Source organism: Pinus tabuliformis, chromosome J (assembly GCF_031772625.1).
Source record: "Pinus tabuliformis cultivar Carrire ecotype Pingquan chromosome J, CPIR1, whole genome shotgun sequence".
In the NCBI taxonomy this organism is placed as follows: Eukaryota; Viridiplantae; Streptophyta; class Pinopsida; order Pinales; family Pinaceae; genus Pinus; species Pinus tabuliformis.
The window spans coordinates 172,817,967-172,842,625 of record NC_142295.1 but is presented as its reverse complement, the minus strand read 5'-3'; the positions used below and the strand labels follow the sequence as shown (position 1 = coordinate 172,842,625).

At 37.8% G+C, this 24,659-nt stretch overlaps 1 protein-coding gene across 6 annotated transcripts in view; it reads right to left on the bottom strand.

Annotated features, from left to right (window-relative positions):
* Positions 1-24,659, bottom strand: part of LOC149226223 (uncharacterized) — a 180,405-nt gene that overhangs the window by 111,288 nt on the left and 44,458 nt on the right. For 3 of the 6 annotated variants that reach the window (XM_089375236.1, XM_089375238.1, XM_089375240.1), the window contains exon 3: positions 2,338-2,492. The exons of 1 other annotated variant lie outside the window; for it this stretch is intronic. In XM_089375236.1, the coding sequence (XP_089231362.1) occupies positions 2,338-2,492 (155 nt within the window). The remainder of the gene's footprint in view (positions 1-2,337; positions 2,493-24,659) is intronic. 2 more of the 6 variants (XM_089375237.1, XM_089375239.1) reach the window with 1 other exon arrangement.

Genomic DNA, 24,659 nt, shown 5'->3' with positions numbered 1-24,659 from the left:
ATTTACTATGAGATTTAAGGATGGTTCCACTGTCTTTTCCACGAGATACAAACACTTAACAGATTCTTTAGGTACCCCAACCAGAGATGCTTGGCCCTATACATGCAGGAGGCCCTTCATCTTCGTACCTCTATCCTTCAGCTACATCCACTCTAGAGATCAGCTTCTACTCAACAAATTACTTCCCTTTTTATGGTGCTCCCAAATTGAGGCATCAAGTGGTAGATGGAGATAAATGATTGCAGATCAATGAGGAGATGAGGCTCTATTCTCATTTCCATTAGACCCTAGCGGCACCACCAGATCAGGCCTCATTCCCATAACTATAAGTACAGTCGCCAGATGATATCTTCTAGACCTCAGAGATGGTCATTTCCTTCAAGACAACCACATAGGCTTAATTCGAGATCCTTGCCCCGCTATTCTCCTAGCCAGAGACTTATGTTGAGTTTTCTCCATTTGGCCTTGGATATTAAGAAAGAGAGCTCTAGCAGACTAGGGTCACCTACTACAGCTACTTCCATAGGCTAATGAGTCATCCATTTTGTACATCCCCCTCCTGGATTGCATCTTCATTCTTTGGAGTTGACCTTCTAGGGTTTTAGAGTAGAATGCTCTTTCACATCTTGGTTTTTGTCTTATATAGGAGCTGCTTTAACATTCTCACTTTGTATCGACATAATTGTACCTAACACAGTCCCATTGACCTATTTTTGTGGTCATCAGTTGGACATTAATGCATTATCTTATCTATTCCATGGATTCGTTTTCTTCAAGCCTAAATACTTGTAGTCATTGCATAATATAAATATTTTCTATGTGCACTAATGGCATTTATTCTGAATTGTTGTTTTCAAAGACCAGAGAACTTTTTACTTTCATGATCAGTCTCTTGATTCAGAAACTTCACTCGCCTGCACTTTGCACTCAATGTGGCTCACATCTGTCCACACCTAGTTTTGGCTGGGTTTTGAAGGCATCCTTTGACTAGTTCACATCAAAATCATTGCATGTCTTAAACGGTGTGAAACCACATGATGTTATATCAATTGGTATGAGACTCCATTCTGAACCTTACAGATTGTATGCGACAGGATCATAGTACTTGCATATTCATAACTACAAGAACATTGACTTTCCATCAATATGATGGAAATAAATGATCCAATAAATTTATTCACATGTTCAATTTTCAGTGCAGACAGACTACAACCCTTATAAGGGACCTCTATACTGTAATTGATTTCACTACCAAAAACATAACAAATATGACGTGCTTTTGCTTTAACAGCATCTCAGCCTAAAATTATTGCAAGCATGGAATTTTTCTCCTCTAAGCATGCATGGAATTCAGAGTATTTGTGCTACACAACAACACTCTTTTTTTCCAAGGAAAACCTCGCGGCGGAACCCAAGGGATGCTTCCCCACCTTGTGGAAGGCATCCCTAGTAAACTTGTCAGCAAAGACTAGTGTGTCTCACCCAGGGGGATTCAAACTGGGCACTTGTTGGCACAGAACTAGCCAAATGCCCAGCAACACTGACAACTACTGGTTGAGCCAACCCCTTGGCTACAACAACAAAACATATAAATAGCAGGTGTCTGAAATTTTCTAACATGTTTTAGCATCACTTGCTTTCTTAGAACATACAAAAGGAAATGATACCAATATGTGACTACATACAAGTTATAAGCAACATCAAGGATCACCATCTCCATATAAAATACTCATCCAAAACTGAGAACTATGGAAGCAGCTAAAGCACTCTGTTACAAGTGATGCATTTGATTCTTCAAGTTCTGATATAAACAGAACAGAAGTAATCTCCTTGAAACACTGCCCAAGCAATAAGCCCTAAGGCAAGAAATAATCCTTTGAAATGGGTATCTCTTGGGGACACTTAGATAGGCAGACAACATGACAGCTTGAATTGGAGTCCCATTCAACTTATGGAACTTTCCTATCTTGTGGGGCAGGCGCTGTAGTGGCAACCTTCAAGAAATATCTACCAAGTTACACGTTGAGGAAATACCTACCTCCAGAGCTGCATTGGTGAACCGGATCTCAGCCTTATTAGATTTAGATCTTTTAGGAAACAGATTGATTCTCTGGAAAATGCTGCTAAGGCTGGTATGTTGGCTCACCTCACCTCATTTAGGTGAGGAAGTTTTCATCGTCAGTCCTTAGCCATTTGATGTAAGATCTGATGTAATTATATCTTTCATAAGCAGAACATAAGATGCATTTGCTTTATTGAAAAAATGACAAAAGATGAGATGCATGATTGAGAAAGATACATGAAAATGAAAAAATCCAAATAAAGACCAATTCTTGCCTGTAGAGATGCTATTTTGTAAGCTATCATCAACTCCTTGACACTTGACTTGATAGAAATGCAGTGAGTTATTCCGTTGTGAGGCCAGGTGTGACCTATTTGACAATTCCCGAATTTGGCATACACCCAATCGACAACTCCAGAAACTGTCATATCTGACAGACAAACATTTCAGTATATATAAAATATGAATGAAAAAGGAAAAGAAAATGAACCATCAGTAATTACACAATGCAATTCATGATCGCTAAAAACGAAGCAGTTCAACAGTATCTCTATTTGTGAATATAGATTACAAACTCTCCTGGAATATCCTAAACAACTGAGCACAAAAACAATTGAAAGTCGTTCCATATATTGCCCATAAGCTAGGAAAGGACATGCCTTAGGCACTCCTATTTGAACAGCATGCTGGATATGCTTATACTAACAGTTCCATCTATTGGTTCTGCCCATTTTTAGACATTAATCTAATTTCTTTTTCTTCTTATTTTATTCTTCATCATGGACTGAAGGATATATAGATTTCAGTGCCACGCAAATTATCAGTCATCAAAGTCAACTATACTGCATTGTAATGCTATCCATAACGAAAGAACATGGGAATTCTCTAAGATAACAAATAGGACATTTTCTTAGAGATAAATCACTTGTACTCAAATATAAGGAGGATAAAATTTTATAACATCAACGGTTCTCATCGAAGTATCCAATTAGCAGATAACCATTCGAAGAGAGCATCTCATATGTCAATAGAAAGCCCATTGACTTAAGTATCCTATTGTGCAGAACTTTGGTAAATTATATAGCAAACAACTTTAGTTACAGCATTCAAAGTCTGTGCCAAGGCACATGAAAACAGTATCCAAACTTGTATCATTTATCCATAGAGCTTCACACAAATACAATGGCAGATGCCAATTGGGTCTGGTTAGGGTGGTTAAGAGGAGAAGTTGTTATCCTTCCCACTGAGTGTCAAATCCTATTTGTGGCATGTTTCCCCAAATGGGCCAACTGGGCAAGGAACCAGCAATCTCACTCAGTGTAGCACAACTCTTATAAGACCCACGAGTACCCGCGAGTCTTGACTCTCGACAGGTTTTATAGCGAGATGGGCCACTCGCATAGAACCTGCGGTTTCTACCCGTACCCGCCAAAACCCGCATAAAACTTGGCTACCCGCATTGAACCCGTGAAGAACCACATATGACCCGCATAAGACCCGTGGAGACCCTCAAAAATCGATTTATTTTTTAATTTTTCTTTTTGGTCCTTAAAATTTACCATATTTTAAGTTTTTTCTGTATTTTGCCAAGTCTTATACGAGTCTTATATGGGCCGTTCCCGAGTCTTATACGAGTCGCCGAGTCAATAGCCAGACGAGTCTTATACGAGTATGAGTCGTGCAATATTGATCTCACTCTCTCTTAAGCACTTGAGGGTGGGAAGATGCTTCCAAACATAGCCCAAAGGGTTAGCTCAATCAGTGATCATCGATATTGTTGGTCATTTGGCTAGTTTTGTGCCAATAGGTGTCTAGTTTGATTCTCCCCAAGTGAGGTACACTAGTCTACACCAACAATAAGGATTCCATCCACGAATGTGAGGAAGCATCCCTTAGGTTTCCCCATGAGGTTTTCCTTGGAAAAACAAACGGTAGATAATACAATGCAGACAAGAAAGGATAGTACTTTGATGATATTATTCAATGATATAAAGTCATAATACAAAGGATAGGAAGAGTGGCATGCATTACGGTTAGTGATGTAACATCTGAAAACTTCCTACTAATCACATGACTTAAGCAAAGACATAACTCATAATTATATTGTGACCTCATCCTAACTTTATTACACTAACATAGATCCATCTTAACTCCAGATTTATTAACCACCAAAATGATCAAAAAGAAATTGAGATGCATATCTCTCCGTACAAAAAAGATCCAAAGTTAAGATGGACCTAACTTTGTTTCCCTTTGTCATCTAAGAGACATAACACATGTTTGACAAGACAAATTGGTTTAAGTGGATGTTGGTAGGATACTTTATCTTTGTGTGTGTGTGTAGAGAGAGAGAGAGAGAATCTTCTAAATCATTTTGAATCATCAAACAAAACCGCCAAATTGAATCCCTTGAACCAAATTGCATTGAACACAAACACCAAGGTGAATTCCACGCCAAATTTAACAAGTGTTTGCTGTTTCCATTAATTAATTAAAATCAAAATTTAAAAAATAAACAAAAAAATGAAATATTAGAAACCCTATTATCGAAGTACAATTTACTAGTGCCCCGGATTCTGGAGCCCACTCAACTGACCAGAGCAATGATGATATCAATGCCTGCCAACCATAGTTTTAAAACCAAGTCGGTCTGAATCGGATTCGTCTTGGTTGACCGAGCCATACCCCTGCCCAGGTCGGCTCTGTAGAAAAAACAGTCAGGCAGTCGGTCAATAACTGAACCGGCCGAGCAGGTCACCAACTCGGCCTCCTCGGTAACAAACCGACCAGCTCGGCCGAACCCGTATTAAATTGATCGGCCTAGGCCGCAGGGAAAAAGGCCGGCAAAGCGGACTTCAAAGTGATTTTTTTCTTGGTTTTTAGTTTGTCTAAGTGCCTCTACTGCTCCCCCAAGCCTATAAAAGTGACCCAACCCCCTCGCATTTCCTCACAGCTATCTCATTGCATTTGTGTGAGCATTTGTGAGGAGTTTGTGAAGAGTTGGAGTTGGTTTTCTCACTATTGCTAGTGCTACTACTAATACAGTTGCAGTTGGAGATCTTAATGAAGAAGAGGAGCCATGGGTTTCCCCGTCTGACTCTAATTCAGAGTCTAAGCCAGATGATGTTGGCTTCTCTAGCAGTAGTGACTAGTGATGTTTTGTTGTAGAGGCCATTTAGAGCCTTTTTGGTTATGTGTTTTTGTTCTAATCTCTATATATTACATGTATTGGACAGTGCACTGGGTGCGATTTTGATATCATAGATATATGCATCAGCGTACTTTGATCATATGTTGTCTTCTCTCTATATTCTAATGCTTTGAGTTTGGAAACATGAATGAAAATCTTTAAAAATGTGTATTTTCATAAAAAAATAAATATTTAATGTATCTTTTACAAAGACCAAGTCATTGCAATCAACTAGGTTGAGTCGATACCGAGTCAAAGTCGACCCTCGACCAGTTCCGAGTCCGAGTCCAAGTTTTAAAACTATGCTGCCAAACTCAATGCATTTAAGGCCAAGTGCTAGCGACATACCCCTCTGGATATTTCCCTTGCTCCCAATCATTGCATGGGCAACACTGGCGAAACAACAAGAATTTGGCATTCAATGTTGGTCTAGATTTTGATACCCTATCTCATCTTGCAAGGCACTATTTATACCATTACCTGCAACTTGGAGGAGGGCTCTCAGATAGGAAACAACAACAATAGGGGGACAAAGGTAAACTGCAACTCTCACTCCTCAGACATGATCAGGGAACAAGGACATGCAAGGCGGGGTGGAAGATGAAGAGGTCGCCCACCTCTGACTCCTTGGCATAACTCTAGCCCAAACAGGTTTTACGTCAACCTCCCTTGTCACATTAGGCATCTGGTTGCCACAATGGAAGCTGAGGAAACACGCAACACTAGTAATGGACACTGGGGCTTACAGAACCTACTTGGTAGGCACCTGAGAGATCAGGAAACCACTCTACATGTGGCAAAGGAGCACATTTTTGATATGGACTTTCACCTTACTCACGCTTGATCAACTTTGCGGGTCTTAGCAAGTATGATGGGCATCCACCTCCCTCCGTGACCTCCGCCTCCAACCACTGCCACTACCACTGTCAATTCTAATCCTACATCCTCAAGTTAGCCTGCCTCTATCTCTCGAACCATTAAACCTCCCATCCCGACTACTCTGGGGCCCTCACATCAACAGATAAAGACTGCTAGCTTGCCTGAGGCTCAAAGAAAGGAATTGAGCGAGAGTGACGCAGCCAAACAAAGAGCAGTGGACATCAACCCCACTAATGAGAAACAATCCCTGGAAGCTGAGTCATATGAAGTGATTGTAGAATGGGAACCGAAAGGCGACAATGACCAGTTCAAGTAACTCATGGCTTAGACTATCAGGAAAGGATCCCTCTGTTTTTGTTGCTTCCTTGTTATCTTAGTATGCACAACTGTTATTTTGATGTTGAAAACTAGTTCAATGACTTTCGCGAAGACCATCCAGTTTCCCACCCATGGGCAGATGGCCTCCCCCCAGCTTGCTCTAGGCTAGACAGTTCTTTCTTACATCCTCAACTTGCTCATCTCAGACACAGTCCACAGTGTTTTGGCATGTTTGTATTCTATGTAAATCACCAATAATATAACAAAGTCTTGCTTACAAAAATAAAGTACAACTTACCAGCATGACTCCTAAGTCCTACTACTCAAATTCAGTCTCCCTCGGAAATATAAACTATCCGACAAGCATTATTGTTCTTCTTCCATTGGCACTCAACTCAACCAGTGTGAACTCACAGCCTCCTCCTCATGGTCGATCAATTTGTCATTCAAAGATTGGCATTGCACACAACCTACAATTGATTGAACTTGCACCCTCCTTCTTTCACTACCAATTTGTTCTACTTCTTGCAGTTGACTCAGTGTTCCTCAAGCTCCACTCTAGTTAGTCCCACAACTAGTGAGTGTTTCCACTATAACCTACATGAAACAATCATTCTCAATTTGGCATTAAACTGGAACCCACAACTCACATTATGACTATGTCTCTTATATGTTATATTTTACTTTAAAGTTCATATCTATATATATATATATATAGAGAGAGAGAGAGAGAGAGATTTGGAATATAAATATGGACAATCCTTATGGCGAATTTTATCCAATTCTCATTAGGAAATTCAAATTTTATTTCAATTCCATTGTCACCGAATTCGAACTAAAACCAAAACTTGCGCCCTCTTTTCACTACCAATTGGTTCTACTTCCTGTCGTCAACTCAATGTTCCTCGAGCTCCACTCTAGTTAGTCCCGCAACTAGCAAGTTTTACCACTATTACCTACATGAAACGATCATTCTCCATTTGGCATTAAACTGCAACCCACAACTCACATTATGACTCTGCCTCTTATATATATATATATATAGACACACACACATATATAATTCGAACTCAAACCAAAACTCACACCCTCCTTTCACTACCAATCGGTTCTACTTCTTGTGGTCGACTCAATGTTCCTCAAGCTCCACTCTAGTTAGTCCCGCAACTAGTGAGTGTTACCACTATTACCTACACGAAACAGTCATTCTCCATTTGGCATTAAATTGCAACCCACAATTCACATTATGACTCTGCCTCTTACATGTTATATTATACTTTAAAGTTCATATATATATAAATAGATTTTTGGAATATAAATATGGACAATCCTTTTGGCGAATTTTTTCCGATTCTCATTAGGAAATTCAAATTTTATTTCAATTCCATTGTCACTGAATTTGAACTCAAACCAAAACATGTGACATGGCATGTGTGTGTGTCCATCCTTTCTTCTCAAGCTTGCATAGAAATCATAAGCTTATACGAAAAAAAACCTGGGTATTGTTACCACAAAATCTAGTAAGTGTCGTGCAAAGCCTCACTAGGCAAATCTAGATCTTACAACAACAAGAGAAGGGAGGCTTCCCTATAAGATCACCTAAGGATATTCAACAAAAAGGCTTTACGGTGATGCAAGGTTTAATGATGGGAAAAAGGTACTAGCAGAGCCTAGAAGGCTAATATAATCCTTACCATGGTTCAAGTATCCTTTCTCCAAGACCTCTTAGATGGATTAGCGAGCTATTATAAGTTAGGGTTTGAGAGGTATTTAATGATATGGCATGCAATGTCATATAACCATAGATTTAAAAACCAAAATTGGGTTTTGAACTAGGCCACCTATCGAACCGAATTCGATGAATCGGATATGAAAAAAATACATAAAATAATTAATTTTTAACTCAACTCCCACGGTTTAGCCATCGTTCTATTTTTAAAGGAAAGATATAAGCTACCATACAATATTTATTTTACTAAAATTATTTTTAATTTTTATTTTATGTTTATTTGATAAAGTTATTATTAATTTTAAATTATAAATATGAAAAAGAAGGTGAAAAGTAACACTTTAAATAAATTACCTTCTCCTTCAAATTTGATTCGAGTTTGCATACAACCTCTTACACGATATAGCCATCAATGATAGTATGTGTTTTAAAACCCGAAAGCAATTTCATTAAAGTTTCATGCGAGGTTTATTTCTAGAATATATTCCAAATAGACTTCAGCTTTACACATCATTCTCCAACCAACCAATAATGTCATCAGTGATGCCTTTAAAGTTTAAACAATGTTGTCGTAAACTAAACATTATTCCCACTTTGCATGGCCAATCGAACTCATGCCATATAATGTGACACTTTAATAAATTACCACTTGGCCTCGACGACAAACCATATTTTAATAGTCATAAAAATTACTTGACCAAACGGGACTTTTCTACTAGATTGATGCTCAAGGCCAACAAACCGGTCGGTTTGGCCAGTTACCAATTTAGACTAGCATGTTTTTAAAACTATACATATAACAACTAGAAGAAATGGCCTTTCAAGCATAGATCAATAAAGGAACAAGGCTATCAATTAGGTATGCAAGGTTTAGGGTAGGCAAGAGATTTTTTATTGCTGGAACATGCATAAAACAACAATAAAAGAGATGACATCAGCCCTGATTATGAGATTTTACCATGCAATTAATGGTAGATTTTTCCCTTTTCAAGTTACTAAATGCAATCCCTATTAAAGGGACAACAACACATCAAATAAAATTGTTATTAAACACAATTTCAAGAAAAACACTAACTCTAATCCTAGCCCTAACCCTAGATACCTAGAAATTAGAGAGAAGAGAGAGAAAATGTGTGTAAAGAAGGGGTTGATCAACACCTACTAGACTAGTGCCTTGATCTAAATGGGAAATGGAGTCCTTTAGGGCAAACTTAATGAAGATGGTGAGAGAAAAAATATCTACTTAGAAACCCTATCAACTTCCTTACATGGGAGATTTTAAGTTCAAGAGAGGCATATATGATAGTTCTCTTGAAGGATTCAAGGAAAACAATTTCACATACCATGAAGAATCAACATTTCAAGAAAAATATTGCAATTTTGACATGGCACATATAGAAACCCTAATTCACATATAATAGCATGCAAAAATGGAAGAAGATTGACATTAAACTTACAAAATTCCACAGTGATCTCTTCACTCAATCTCAAAGGAGTCTCATGCAAAAATCCCTCCTCACTAGACAATTCGTTCCATAAATTTACATTGTGGCTAAGTAGAAAGGACAACAATAACTAGTGTGCACCTCTAAAGAAGAAGAAGTGCGATGAATGATGATGATGTCCCCTCTATTTATATAAGCGCAACCAAGTCTCATTTGATTGATAATTTTACAAGAAAAAGCCCTAAAACAAGTTTACTTGAGCATTCAACTAGGTCGAATGTCACAAGCAGACCTTGAGATAGCTCTAAAACATAATAATATGCCAAAACTAACCCATGTGTGTGGAGAAAAAACTGAACTCCACCATGATGTCACCCTCTAAGAACGGCCAATAATGCATCAAGTATGTGGGACAATAGTCCAAGAGTGCTTTTCATTCTAGCGGAACCTCAAAGTGCATGTGTACATCTCCAAAGGGCACGTCCTCCACCACGACATCATCCAAAAGGAGGACTATGTCACCCTTCCAAGGCATGTAGGAGTGATGTGGCATCATCTAGGGCAAGTGTTGGCATCAAGGAACGATGCGCTAGCCCTCCCAAGTCATCTTAGTGATAACAATCCTCATCTGGGCTCTAAAACAAGGCATTGTCCATCAAACAAGGTAAAGGCTAGCCTGGGTGTGTCTTGGGTCCATCTAGGCACATAGTCAAATAGTCCAACGCCCAAGCTTTCAAGTTCAGTGTTTCAACATCTAGAGGCACATCAAGAGGTGTAGAATCATGTAGAAGTTGCTCAAGGCCCAACGCTCATCTCTAGAGGGGCAATGTTGGGGCCACAAGGTCATATCTACTCTCAAAATGGGGAAAAGCACCTTATGGAAGGTGTTGGAGAGGAGTCAAACTATCCCTCAAGGCACCTTTGTTGCATGAGAGGCACTACCTGAACAAAACCTCTCAAGATCAAGTGAGATCAACATCATTAGGGACATAAAACCATTAAAGCATCATAATGGACCACATCTAATGTTAGGGGCATAAAAATACTTCACACAAAACTCACCTTCAAATGTCTAACTAGCTCAAGAACTAAAAACAAGTTAACTCACTTATGTAAGGGATGATTAGGTGAACAACCCTATTAGGTGTTTCCAACCCCCAAGGGGAGTGACATGTCCCAGATAGACCCATCAATCCATAGGTGTGTGCGATAAGGTGCTCATGGAATGGGAAAGATTTCAAGAAAGATGCCACAGCCATGAGGCCAAATAATGGGGTTCCAACATCCTAAGTGTAATGATGTAAAGAGGGAGCGATAGTGGTGGCATGAGTTACCCCTTTCCTTGGCCTACTTTTTCCACCACTCTAGTGCGCCTTTTTCTTTAATGATTTATCTTTATTCAGTGCATATTTTAGAGGCCCAAGCTTGCTTTGTGCTTTTCCAATAGCCCTTTAAGATAGCAGTTTATCCCTCATCGGAGTTGGGACATTTAAGAGTTGCTTATTTTAGATCAAGCATTAAATGCTTGAGGAACTGGGTGATGGCTAATGAGGGAGTAGAGCTCATGCTAGTCTTTTGCCCACATGCTAAATACGTCCCAACCATCTTTTGCATTTTACATATTCTTTTCTTTTGTGGCTTTATATGGTTTTATCGTTCTTGCAGCTACATCAACCTCCCGAGCCAAGTTTTTAGGGTGCCAATCCCGACGACCGGTGACTATCAACACAAAGAATGCAAATGAATAATCAAGAGAGATGGAAAGTAGTAAGTATGAATTACCCTTAACACGCTATATCAGTTAGTGCCTTCCCAGTAGTGCCCTTCCTAAACCCATAAAGCCTCAAAGGAGTTCCCACTGGACTAGAGTTAAAGACTAACCTCCTATGTGAAGTGTGGGAACAAGGATACACTTAGGAGCGATGAATCATCCAGTTTTCCCCGTGATTCATCTTAAAATGCCCATAACATTAAATGAAAGCACATGATTGATAAAATGGTTAGAGTACTTGTTGATAGAAGACCCACCTTCCTTCAAAATAATGTTAGATGGGTGAGAGCACTGATTAGAACAACAAGTGGAGAACTTTGGCATAATGTTATCTGAAGACCATTGTAGGGCTACTAGTTGGCTAGTTGTCAAATGAGGAGAAAACTTTTCTCCTATTGGTTACCCACTTTTTGTGGGGAATATCTAGCTCCAACTCGGGGACATGTGCTCACCATAGAGCACATGATCCATGTGCTCAAACAAGAAGTGCATGAGAATCCTAACAATCCCTGGTACTCTTAGACATATTACCTATATACTCACAATAACCTGTTGATAGCAACTGAGCAGGGTGTTGATTATCACCCTTGCAATATAGGATAAAAATAATATTAAAATAAAAAGTTAGCTAAAATAAAACATAATATCTAACTATTATGCAAGCAAATCAACATGCAAACAATCAAAGAAGGATGCACAAACAAGAATGCAAAGCACACAATCCTATTCTAACTATCTATCACTAAATGCAGCAAGTATTGTCAAAGAAAAAGGCATTTAGGAGTGTGTCCATTTGCCGACAAAGGGAGGGATTCTCCTTCAAGGCTCTGTAAGTTGTAGGAATTAACCCTCGCTTTCTTTGAAATTGTGTATGGTCCTTGTCGAAATTTATCAAACTTTATATGCATTCTTGGTTTTTCTTTCCTTTTATCCCACAATAGGACCATACTTCCTTCTTCAAATTCCCTAGGACCGAGGACATGCTTCCTACATTCCCATGACATGGGTACGCTAGTAGGAACCTTTCCCCATTTACCCCTCAAAAAATGAGACACTCCCTCACTTCCTTCGAACTAAAGCCTGTCCAGTAGGAACCTATTGTAGAAGTAGATGAGAAGGGACCCGATGAGGCAAAAAACAGAATGGTTGTTGTGCCATTGAGTATTATGGAGAAGGCAAATGATTATGACTCAACTAATAGAATTCCCATGATTGGTCTTTATTCCTTCACGCAGTAGCTAGATGCAGAGACTAGTGGGGTACTGCCTCATGCAATAATGCTCATTTATCATTTGACCTATTCTTAAATCAACTATCTTAAGACTTAGATCTATATCTTCCAAAATTTTACATATAATGAAAAAGGAAGTGGTGATAAATGAATTATGAATTGTGATTACCATGTTGCTACATCATTGAATTTATTATTTATTATTTATGATTTATCATGTTACGTGTAATGATGCATGTTGATGGAACAATATTATGTATAAGGTCTCAATGCTTTATGTTTTAGTTTTCCTAGATTCTAATTTTAATTTTTTAGTATTTTGAGCATGTCTGGGACCTCGACATCCCTAATGATGTTGTCTAGAATTTGGAGGTTGTTTCCACAGATCCCCTAGATGTGTTTCCCTACTCCTGCATCCTTGCATACCACAGTCTTGGTGGAACATTGTCTAGAACTTCTTCAAGTTCTTCTATGTCATTGAGCTCTCTCACCTCTTTGCTTGTGACAACCCCTAATAAGTATTGAAAAATGGCTATCACAACCCCTAGTGATGATGATGATCAACATCCACTAAGACCAACGATAGTCTATCAGACAAAAGACTATCATTCACTATTTCCACATACTTGAGTTTTGGTCACTAAACTCTTGAATAAATTCTAGCGTTATAGTTCACAAACTAGTCATGTTTCCCTAAACAAATACCAAGCACCAAACTTCTATTCCAACTACAAATACCTTATATGCTCTTTGTTGTCATTGCTATGACCCATAACCATTGATCACTACAATCCACACATTAATTCCACAGTACCACCAATTTGGCCCAACAAATCTACCAACCACATAGGATAACTTTGCCAACCAATCAACACAAGAAAATATGTTCTTTCCAACACAAGGAAATATGTTCTTTCCAACACAAAAAATATGTTTTGGGCTGCCTCTGTGGGCTTCTACTTGTGACTACAACCAACTTCTTACACATTTGTTCCCCATACACTTTTCTCTAGATGCAAGTTTTCTTTGCACTCAAAACACATTTCTCTGCCAAGGCTATTGGTAGCAGGCAATGAGAGCACAAAGGGCAATTTTCAAAAAGCTTCCAAGAGCGGAGAATTTCCAGAGCATTTTTTAGAGAATACATATTTTAATAATTTTGATCAATATATAAAATAAAAATAAAAACATGCAGAATACCAAATCAATTGCAAAAAACATGAAAACGTAGATTTAATTATTGGATTAATAATGACCATTAAAGCATAAACTATTTACTACACATATATCAAACATCTAGTTCTGGAGGTGACTTTCTTTTTTCCTTGACCTATGGTTTAAGTGGGGCCTAGGGTGAGTTAGGGTGAGTTAGGGGAAAGGTAGGATGAAGTTAAAAGGCCTTTTCCCCCTCTCTTTTTGTCATTATTGCATCTTTGGCTTGAGCTTGGAGAAGAGAGGAGATAGCAAGCTTTTGAGAACAGATTTGTGAGAGGTTTGAGAATAGAGCGAAGGAGAGCTTGGAGGAGTGAAGAAGGAGTGAAGGAGGAGGAGCTTGGAGTGAAAAAGGGTTGCAATCTACCTCAAGTTCTCAACTTATCAAGAGCTAAAGAGGTAAGTGCAAATCCCAATTAACTCCCTCATTTTCTTGTCATTCTTGTTTGTATTTTTTCTCCTCTCCTACTCTTTCCCATTCTTTATTCTTGCTCATTTTATTGCAAGTTGTCTATCTAAAATGGTGTTCTTTTGGATTATCATTCCACTTTTGGTTTGTATGGTGTTGGTGAGGGGTAGTCTTCGAAGGGAAGAAATGGAAGAAGAGGATAGTGGTCACACTTATAGTGACCCAGTGTATGATGTGGAGGAAGGGTTTGAAGAAGGCACTGAAATGCAAGGGGGAAAAGTTGCATTGAGACCCTTGTGGAATTTTGTGACAAAACTTGAGGGGGGAGAGGTGGTGGAACCTTCAAGTTTTTATGCCCTCTTGATTGTCATGGAGGAAAACCTTATAGTGATTCATATACTTGTGTGAGGAGGCATCTTTGTAGGGTAAGGGACAATGATGAAAAAAAGGGTCCCATAAGGATTTAAGTTTTCCCTAATGTATCAATGGAACAAAGGAAAAAATATATCCAAATAGAGGAGGTTGCACAAAAGAAAAGTAAGAAACAAAAACTTTAGTCCGATACAAGTGCAACCTCTAGATTTGGTGGCCACACCTCATCTCCTCTCGGTACTTCTGGAACCTTTGAATCTAGAAGAACAATAGCATATTTCCTGAATATTGGTGGGAGGGACAATGCGAATGCAAAAGTCAACTACTTTTATGGCACTTACTCCAAGTTGAAGCTACTTAAGCTTTCAAAAACTAGATTTGCAAGCTATTACCTCACTTTTAGGCGCCTAGTGAAGGTGAGACAAGCTTTAAGTGCTATGGTAACATGTGATTCATTGGGTGAGATGAGCATTGATAGAGATGGCGCTAATGTAGTGAAGAACATTGTTCTTTATAGTTACTTTTGGTCACAAGTTAAATATGTTTTGCAATTCAACAAGCCAATTTATTACATGATCAAGTTTGCAGATTCAGATTGGCCAATAATTGAGGAGGTGTATGAGCAAATGGATAGCATGTTGGGTGGGATTAAAGACATTGTTGAGCCTAAAGATATCACCTTGTACAACTATATTCGCGCAGAGGTGGAAAAACGATGGAAAATGCTAAACATTCTAATGCATTCCTTAGCATATGTTCTTACAGCTAAATACTATCATGCATCATAGCTTTCAACACTAGCACCTGGTGTGGGGGCAAAGAGAAAACCACACTCAGATCCAGAGGTTCTGGCTGGTTATATGAAAGCATTGGATAAACTATATCCTTGCCACTGATGCATTTGTGACCAATCATGCAATTAGAGATCAAGGGAATTTGTCTTCTCTTGAGTGGTGGAACATGCATGGAGGTGCTACTCCACATCTACAATGTTTGGCAATACAAGTGCTCTTGCAGGTGGTGAACACTTCTTCTGTAGAGAGGTGTTGGAGCACCTAAAGTTTCATCCACAATGTTAAAAGAAAAGGTTAAATGTAAATTGAACAGAGAGCTTGGTTTATGTTCATTACAACTTGCAATTGTTGTCCCATTACTGTGAGGAGGCAAAGAAAAATAAAGACTTTAAGGTTTGGGACAAAAATCCAAAGGAGGCCAATTTGGAGGATGGAGTGTTGCATTTAGAGCAATTGGAGGATGCTCTTATCTAGGATGATGATTGTTATGAGATGACACCCCCATCCAATGCCATGGTCCCCATGTTCTAGTCTTCAACAACAACAGCAAGGGCTTCATCTTCAGTTCCACGACCACCATCTTCTTCACTGCCACCACATGGAGGCTCACATAGTGGTCGTGGTGGTGTAAGGAGGAGAGATTAGTAGATAGATTCACAGTTCACTACTTTTTTTGTCATAGTCTATAGATGATAGATTAGAGTGTTAGACTTTAGTGTTGTGAATTTGAACTTTTCAGTCTTCCTAGTTCAGTGTGCAGTTGGTGGTGGCCAAGTGGCCTATTTTGTAAACATTATTATTTGGTCATGACTCATGTTGACAGTTGCTCACTTGCTAGATAAGTTATTTGAATGTTTTATCTTCTAAATGTCTACTTTCTATTATATGCTTAAAATTTTGATACTTTATAAGTTTCTACCTTCTATTATTTGTGATATGCTTAAAAATTTGATGTATGTTTGTAATTGCTAGAATCTAGATGGTTGATGCTCGAATAATTAATCATTGATGTACTATGGATGCCATATCTATCTTGATTTATGTACAAATATGCATGTTTTCATATTTTCTGCAACTAATTTGGCATTTTGGATTTTTTTAATATAAATGCAAAAAAATATAATATATAATATATATAGATGCTTCTGAGACGCTTTGGTTCCGAAGATTTTTGGAAAATCAAGCTTTCGACACTTCACTTCCAAAAAACGTCCTCACTTCGTTCCTGCTTCATGTAACATTGATATAATGTTTACAAAATAGACCAAAATAAACACAAAGTACTAAGTTAAAGAGACTACTTTTAAACAAGAAAAGAAAAGAGATCTACTATCTATTAGCTTTCCTCTTTCCATGAGAAACTTCTAGTTTCTTTTTTTGTGATCTATGAAGAAGAGGAGCACAAGTAGGTGGAAGTGTTTGTGGCACACAACCAACAACTACATGAAGCTAAAGGCAAAGCTCTTGCATTTGGAAATGCACTAGTGCATGGAAATGACATGTCTACTCCGTGAATATGATCACCTAATTATACCCAAAAGTTCATTTTCCAAATGCTCTAAAATTATGGCTCCATCCACAACCTTAACCTCCTCTATCAAGGCTATTTCCACTTGGCCTACATTCAAGTTGTTTCTCTTCGTGCTATGGATGAAGCTACAGGTGCTCCAACACCTCTCTATAGAAGAAGTGTTAACAACTTCTAAAGCACTCCTACCACCAATTTATGCAAGATGTGTGGTAGAGGAGCCATACATGTTCCACCCTTCAATAGAATTCAATCTATATCAATCTTTAGTTGCATGTAGGTTAGAAAAGACTCCATGTTCATTGATGTACTTGTTCAACTGGTTTCGTACTTGAGCATAATGCTCTTCATTGAGGACCAACTTGTCTAATGTAAGAATATACCCATTTTGTACCTCTGGATCTGTGTGTGGTTTTCTCCTAACCCCACAACTAGGTGCTAGTTGGGCCCACCAAGATGGAGAATAAAATTTGGGTGTAAGGACATATGCTAGGGCATGGAGGGGAACATTTGGATTATCCCACCTTTTGACTTCATGTTTATGGATATGATCATACAAGATCACATCCCTCAACTCAACAATGTTTTTGATTTGGCCTAGTATGTTGTTCATTGCTCACACACCTCCCCAATCATCAACTAATATGTGTCTACAAACAAAATCATACTAGAAAGGCGCTTGGGTGAACTACAAACATACCTAAACTCTTGCCAAAACTCACCATCAAGCATCGCATCCTCCACCTCTTGAAATTCATGTCTATCAAATGCACATGCAGAGGTGTCTTTCAAACCCTACCATCAATCACTTGAGACCATACTAACCAAAGGATCTTACCTTCAAAAGGTACCTAAAGATGAGGTAATAGCTAGCAAATCTAGTTTTCCTTGGGGAAAATAGCTAGCAAATCTAACCTCTTGAAATTCATGTCTATCAAATGCACATGCAGAGGTGTCTTTCAAACCCTACCATCAATCACTTGAGACCATACTAACCAAAGGATCTTACCTTCAAAAGGTACCTAAAGATGAGGTAATAGCTAGCAAATCTAGTTTTCCTTGGGGAAAATAGCTATCAAATCTAGTCTTTGCAATCTTTAGTAGCTCCAACTCAGAGTGATTGTGAAAAATGTGGTGGACCATGCTATGATTGCTAATAAATTTGATCTATTCCTTCCCATTCTTGTATAATGCCCCAATCAATTTATTATCATGGTCCTTCATCATAACAATATCATGCATCAAGAGGTTCAATGTGTGAACCAAACACCCTGATAATAATATATTAAGGTACATATCCTGGATGATTGCTCCTATTTCCTTACAATTATCAATGATGACTCGAATGACAATGTACAACACGATCTCTTGAATTGTTTTGATTAATGGTTCTGTAGTATCAATACTAACCTTGTAATGCTTTGAGTAGTCATGGCCTGGAAGGAAGACCACAACATTAGTAGGCACACTAAGAATATTTATCAACAGTCTGACTTAACATTTGTCCAACAATCAAATATAATGGATACCCATATCCATTCCAAACATTTGTAAATTGCCCTAAAGCACTCCAGATTTTGGCTCTTTCCTATAAAGTCCCATGGTTCTACCTTTGTCATACATGGAGTTCTTGTATCCTTTAGGGGCACCTTTCATGGCTTGTTCCATTTCATGCCAATAGGGTGAGCAAAGAACATCAAATGATATGCCACATGCATAGAGAAACCTAAAAACTTTTGTATCCAAGTCATCCATACAACCTTGGTCAAAGAAATCTAATATTGTTCTATGATTTATATGCAAAGGCAAGAATCCACTAGGATGGAGGAAGGGATTTGAACATCAAACATTATTTGCGAACCTAGGTTTGAATTTCATATCCAACCCTTATTTTTGGATTTGTTTTGTGTGGCCTCCTCCTCCTCCTTTTGATTGGTGCATGCTCACAGATTTTGACTCCTATAATCTTACCTTCATCCCATTTAATAATCACATAAAGATTATTTTTCGCATGGGTAGATGAACCTGTGTAAGTTGTATGACAATGGAGCATATAAATTATGGTTCCACACCCTTTCCCTCCCCCAAATTTTGTCACATACTTCCACGAGCATATTAAGCTCTCTTTGGGTTCCTATCCATCATCTGTCAATTTCATTGTCATCATCCCCTTCCATTTCTTTCTCCTCTCCATGGTATGTGTTGCCTACTTCTAGTTCTTCCTCATCATCACCAATATTTTAAATTCCCAACACCACCACCATAATAAAAAATGGAACCAAATGGACAAACCACATTAACATACCCATCATGCTCGTTGAATATTGAGAATAACTTGTTGCTGACAATAGAATGATGGAGCAGCAAAAATGGGAAAGAGTAGAAGAAGAGAACATTCAAGCATTCAACATAATAATATAATAGTTTACTTCACATGGAAAAAAATTAAAAACAAACAAGTGGCCTTTACAACCTACCTATTTAGCACTCCAATGGTGCTTGAATGTAACTATGGTATTCTTCAATCTCCCTTCCAAGCTCTCACAAATGGAAGCCTTCAATCTCCCTCTCAAGCTCTCACAAATTTTCTCCTCAACAACTACCAAATAGTCCACTTAAAATTAAAAACAAACAAGTGGGCTTTACAGCCTACCTCTTTAGCACTCCAATGGTGCTTGAATGTAACTATGGTATTCTTCAATTTCCCTTCCAAGCTCTCACAAATGGAAGCCTTCAATCTCCCTCTCAAGCTCTCACAAATTTTCTCCTCAACAACTACCAAACAATCCACTTAAAATCCTAGCAAAGATGAGTGAAGTGAAATGAGAAATAGAATGAGAGTAAATGGAGAGAGTGAGTGAGAGTAAATGGAACATTGTCTCGGTTCCCACAAGAAAGAAAAACCAATTTTTCCCTCTCGCTCTAAAGCGCTTGGGGAGTGTTTTTTAAGCTCTCAATAGCATCTTGGAAGCACTTCCTAAATGAGCAACGAGTGTTTTTTCTCTGGAAGGGAGTGCACTCCCAAAAAGCTTTCCGAAAAGGAAGCATATTTTGGGAGTGAAGTACTTTTGTGTGTGTGTGGAGCAGGGGGGGTGGGGGTTGCGAGGGGCCACTCCCCAGCAACGTAGTTCTCTACACCTTAGGTTGAGGCTTTGATGCACAACCACACACTATGCATTGTCATGAGAATGAGAATTGCAAAGAGGATTTGTATCTAGCCATTCACACTCCTCTTTCCTTGGCATTACATGTAGCAACCATAGTTTTTCCTTCTTAAAAAATTTAAATTTTCCAAAACCATTAAATACTCGTCCATTTAATAAAATAAAATAATTGCCCACGGGGCTTTGGATTGACGGTGAATGGGTGTATTGTTAAGGCACTTTTTGCGATAGGTCATCGGTTCAAATCCCCCGTGGGTGCTTAGGTAGTATTATATAGAAAAATAAAATAAAATAACATAATTTATTTTTGTTATTTAATAGATAAATAATTGATCTTTTCTTCTACTTCTTAAAAAATTTAAATTTTCCAATATCATTAAATATTCATTCATTTATAAAAATAAAGTAAAATTTAAAACAAAAATTGCTATTTAATAAATAAAATAATTTATTTTTTCTTCTACTTCTTAAAAAATTTAAATTTTCCAATATCATTAAATATTCATTCATTTAATAAAATATATTTGTTATTTAATAAATAAAATAAATGGCATTACAATCAATAAATTACTAATCATTATATTAACAAGAAATCCCACTCTTTTATGGAATAAGCTAATCTTGTAGCAATTTTCCCTAGTTTTTGGCAAGTTATCTTTATAATTTCGACAAATTTTCAACAAATTGTTGGAATTGGAATATGGAGTTGTTCTAATGACAATGGCGACCTACAAATCCATTTGCAATATTATAATTTATGAAAACACAAAATTTCATTATCAAAATAATGATTTTCCATTAGGATTTTTTGTGGAAACAGAGCCCATTGCAGTTACAACATTGATGATTAGGGATAACTAAAACTTGGGAAGCAATCCCTGTGGTTGCAATTGGTAAAGTCTACCAGTGTGCATTCTAACATTGACTCTACTTTTCCTATGAGTGCATTGACTCTACTTTTCCTATGAGTGAAGTTATCATCAGGAATTATTTCAATAGGTGATAGGGACATAAGCCTCGATATGGCGAAACCTATTAGGAAGAAGTGATCATGCACATCAATCTAGATGATTTTCTAATAGGATGGACTTTATGCGTCCAATAACTGGTATATCAACATGGTTGGCATCGCTCAAGCTCCTCATATAAATAAAACATCTAAATGAACTAAGCATAACAGATCTGTAGCAACCCAAACACCATTATCGCCCCAATCATGTCCACCATGGTCAGACTACCAAAATGTTGTTTGGTGGACATTAAATAAGACATACGAGGGATCATTACATATTATAATATACGTTATTCTCCTAATTTGATTATGTTGAATATCCAATCTTCATAATCTAGTAATGCTTTTGAGGCGGAAATTTATCCCATACACTCTTATTTCTACTTCTTCTGCTACTACTTCCAATAGTACTTACCACCTTCATTACTTAACTCCTCGTTTGCCATCCATCTATCGATCCATCCATCCATGGTCGCTCAATGATTCCTTCCTATTATGTGATCCAACCTTTCTATGATCCAATTATAAGAAGTATTTTGTCTCCAACTTCAATCTTTCTGTTAAGTTGCTTGGTATTTTATCTTAACATGGTGATTTTAGTGTTTCCCTTCACTTTAGGAATTAATTGTATTTGGTTGCTTCCCCTTTACATACTATTTTAGGACCGGGTAATCTACAAAACTTCCCCTCACAAAGGGGGAGCAACCCTATTCCATCAAATAACTTGCCAAAGAGGAAACTTTGCTCCAAGATTAGATGGCTCCCTCTTTTATGATTGTCACCATAAACACAAAAATTATGATATATTGAAACTTATAAGTTACGGTAAATCGCTTTCTCAACTATTATAAGATACTTCTTATAAAAAAAAAATTATGTTACATAAGGAATAGTCAAAAGCTCAAGGATACAATTCCAATGGTCTTCATTGTTCCCTTATAATACCTAAGAATTGATTATCAATTATAGCAACCTTACGAATTGTTAATTTTTATGGTGTGTTCTATGCTTGCAACAGTTACTTCAATGTCTTATCATCATTGACAGTAATTGTAGATAGAACATCAACAATACGTACAAGACAATATGAGATGATTTGATTACAACTGAGGGTCCCAATTATATACCTAGGTAGGTACCCATTTACAAATGGTCTTGTCTTTGGAGACATGACTCTTCAACACTAATTATTAGTTAATTATTCATTATTTATGATTCTTATTATTATTATTATTATATTATTCATAACAAGGTTCTAGGAAAGGGAATTAGCCCCTAGTTGCACTCTTTAACACTCCCTCTCAACTAGGGAGGAATTCCACTTGTCAACATCCATCCATTGTTATGCCATCGTGTCCATCATGTGCCATCTCTACAACTTGTCTTGTCTCTGCTGAAGATTGAAATCATATTCCACTAAGAAAGGATTGAAAGAGGGTGGCTCACAAGACCCTGCCATCCTCGACACTCGTCAAAATGACAGAGGCAAGTCCTCATGTCCAGGGATAGAACCCCTACCAGACTTGATCCTTTAGTGATCAAGTTGTTGAACATCATGCATCCTAGTCATAAGGAATACAATAGTACCTGACGCGTCCATCGATAGTACTAATTAACCCTAACCACTTTTCCCAACTCATTGGCCAGATGAGAGGTACTTCCCAAGAGTCCCAGACTACAAGGGTAGGATGTATGTTGGGGTATCCACAGGGGAAGGTGAACCACTCACCCTGTGCTCATATAACTCCAAGAAGTACCCTAGGCCCCCAGGAGCTCCCAAAGCTCAATGTTTAACCCAATCAAGATCCCTCCATATAGGGAATGCTGCTCTCTGAAGGCTAAGAATTTTGCCTTCCCAAAGGCTTTGTGAGGATATCAACAACCTAACCATCTGTCCATGGGAGCCTCATTGCTCCTCCCAGCAGCATATAGATGATGGCACACAACTCACTAAAGAGCTTCTTCAAAACACATTGTCTTACAACTAGCCATTCTAGCAGCAGTGATTTTAGCAATCCTCTGTTTCCTGTACATCTAGGATACCAAATCAAAAATCATGTTAAAGAAAATATTTAACTAACCTTACTCCCTCTCACTCAGGGAGACCACAAGCCTAAGCTTGTCTAATTCATGAAGGTGCCCCAATGCCTGTTCTGCACAATTTTCTTTCATACAACCAGACTCTCTCTGGTTTAAGGTGCATGTTGTAATACAAAGGATCCACCTAGTAGCCTGCTCATCATGGGATCCAATAACCTGAAGAATTACCAATCAACATGCCATGCTTCTGACAGTTCACTTCCATAGGGAAGTCCTTTGCTATAATTACCAGGAGGGTTCAACAGACAACTCCCTCTGAGACTGATGAGATAAAACATTCTTCAATTTGTAACCATGAGTCCTACTCATCTTCTTCAAGACCCAAAGGTAGCTTCACAGTATGTGCTTCTTAATTATAAACATCAACAATTCATGCAAGGATCTTATCTTCCCTCTGAAGCCTCTTCATCAATCAGGGAGACTTCAAATACATCCTTCTCAATGAAAATTTGAACCAGTTCATCTCTTTGGTGTACTTGTTGTTCCAGTCAATGCAGGATCACACTTTGGTATATCATAATATTATGATGCAAGTCTTCAGACTTCTGACAAAGATTCTCTTATGATGATAAGAGATTATCTAAGAATACTTCAAACAAGATTGTAGTGATGATGCATAGTTCTCATTCCAATGATTCGAGAAGTCATTGATCTTTAAACTTAGTTCTCACATTATAGTATGTTATGCATGGAAACCTTTATCAAGCTAGGAACCAAGCAATATGTCAAGTTGAAAGCTCTTCAATCTTGTCACCTCTTTATTGCCAATGCCACTTAAGGTTTATGAAAGAGGGTCTTAACCAATCTTATTTGAGCAAACTGACTTCAAAAGACATATGCTTGAATCATAGACTTTCAATTATGCCTTATTCCATATTGACATATATAGTCTTCAAGAGCATTCAAACAAAAAATATTATTAGTAGATACATACTTTATATTTCAGTAATTAGACATATTTACCAATAGTTACTAGTACTACCCACCATAATTCATGGAATTCTTTGCATTCTTTAGGTAGGAGTAAAAAATTAAATATGTTGTACGTAAAGATTGTAACAACCCCAAAAATTTAACACTTCGTTGAGGCCTTTCTCCACCAAAGCTCTAATACCATGTTAATTTTTATGGTATGTTCTATGCTTGCAACAATTACTTCAATGTCTTATCATCATTGACAGTAATTGTAGATAGAACATCAACAATACGTACAAGAAGATATGAGATGATTTGATTACAACTAAGGGTCCCAATTATATACCTAGGTAGGTACCCATTCACGAATGGTCATGTCCTTGGAGACATGACTCTTCAACACTAATTATTAGTTAATTATTCATTATTTATGATTGTTATTATTTATAGTTATTTATATTATTTTTATATATATTTTATTCATAACAAGCTTCTAGGAAGGGGAATTAGCCCCTAGTTGCACTCTTT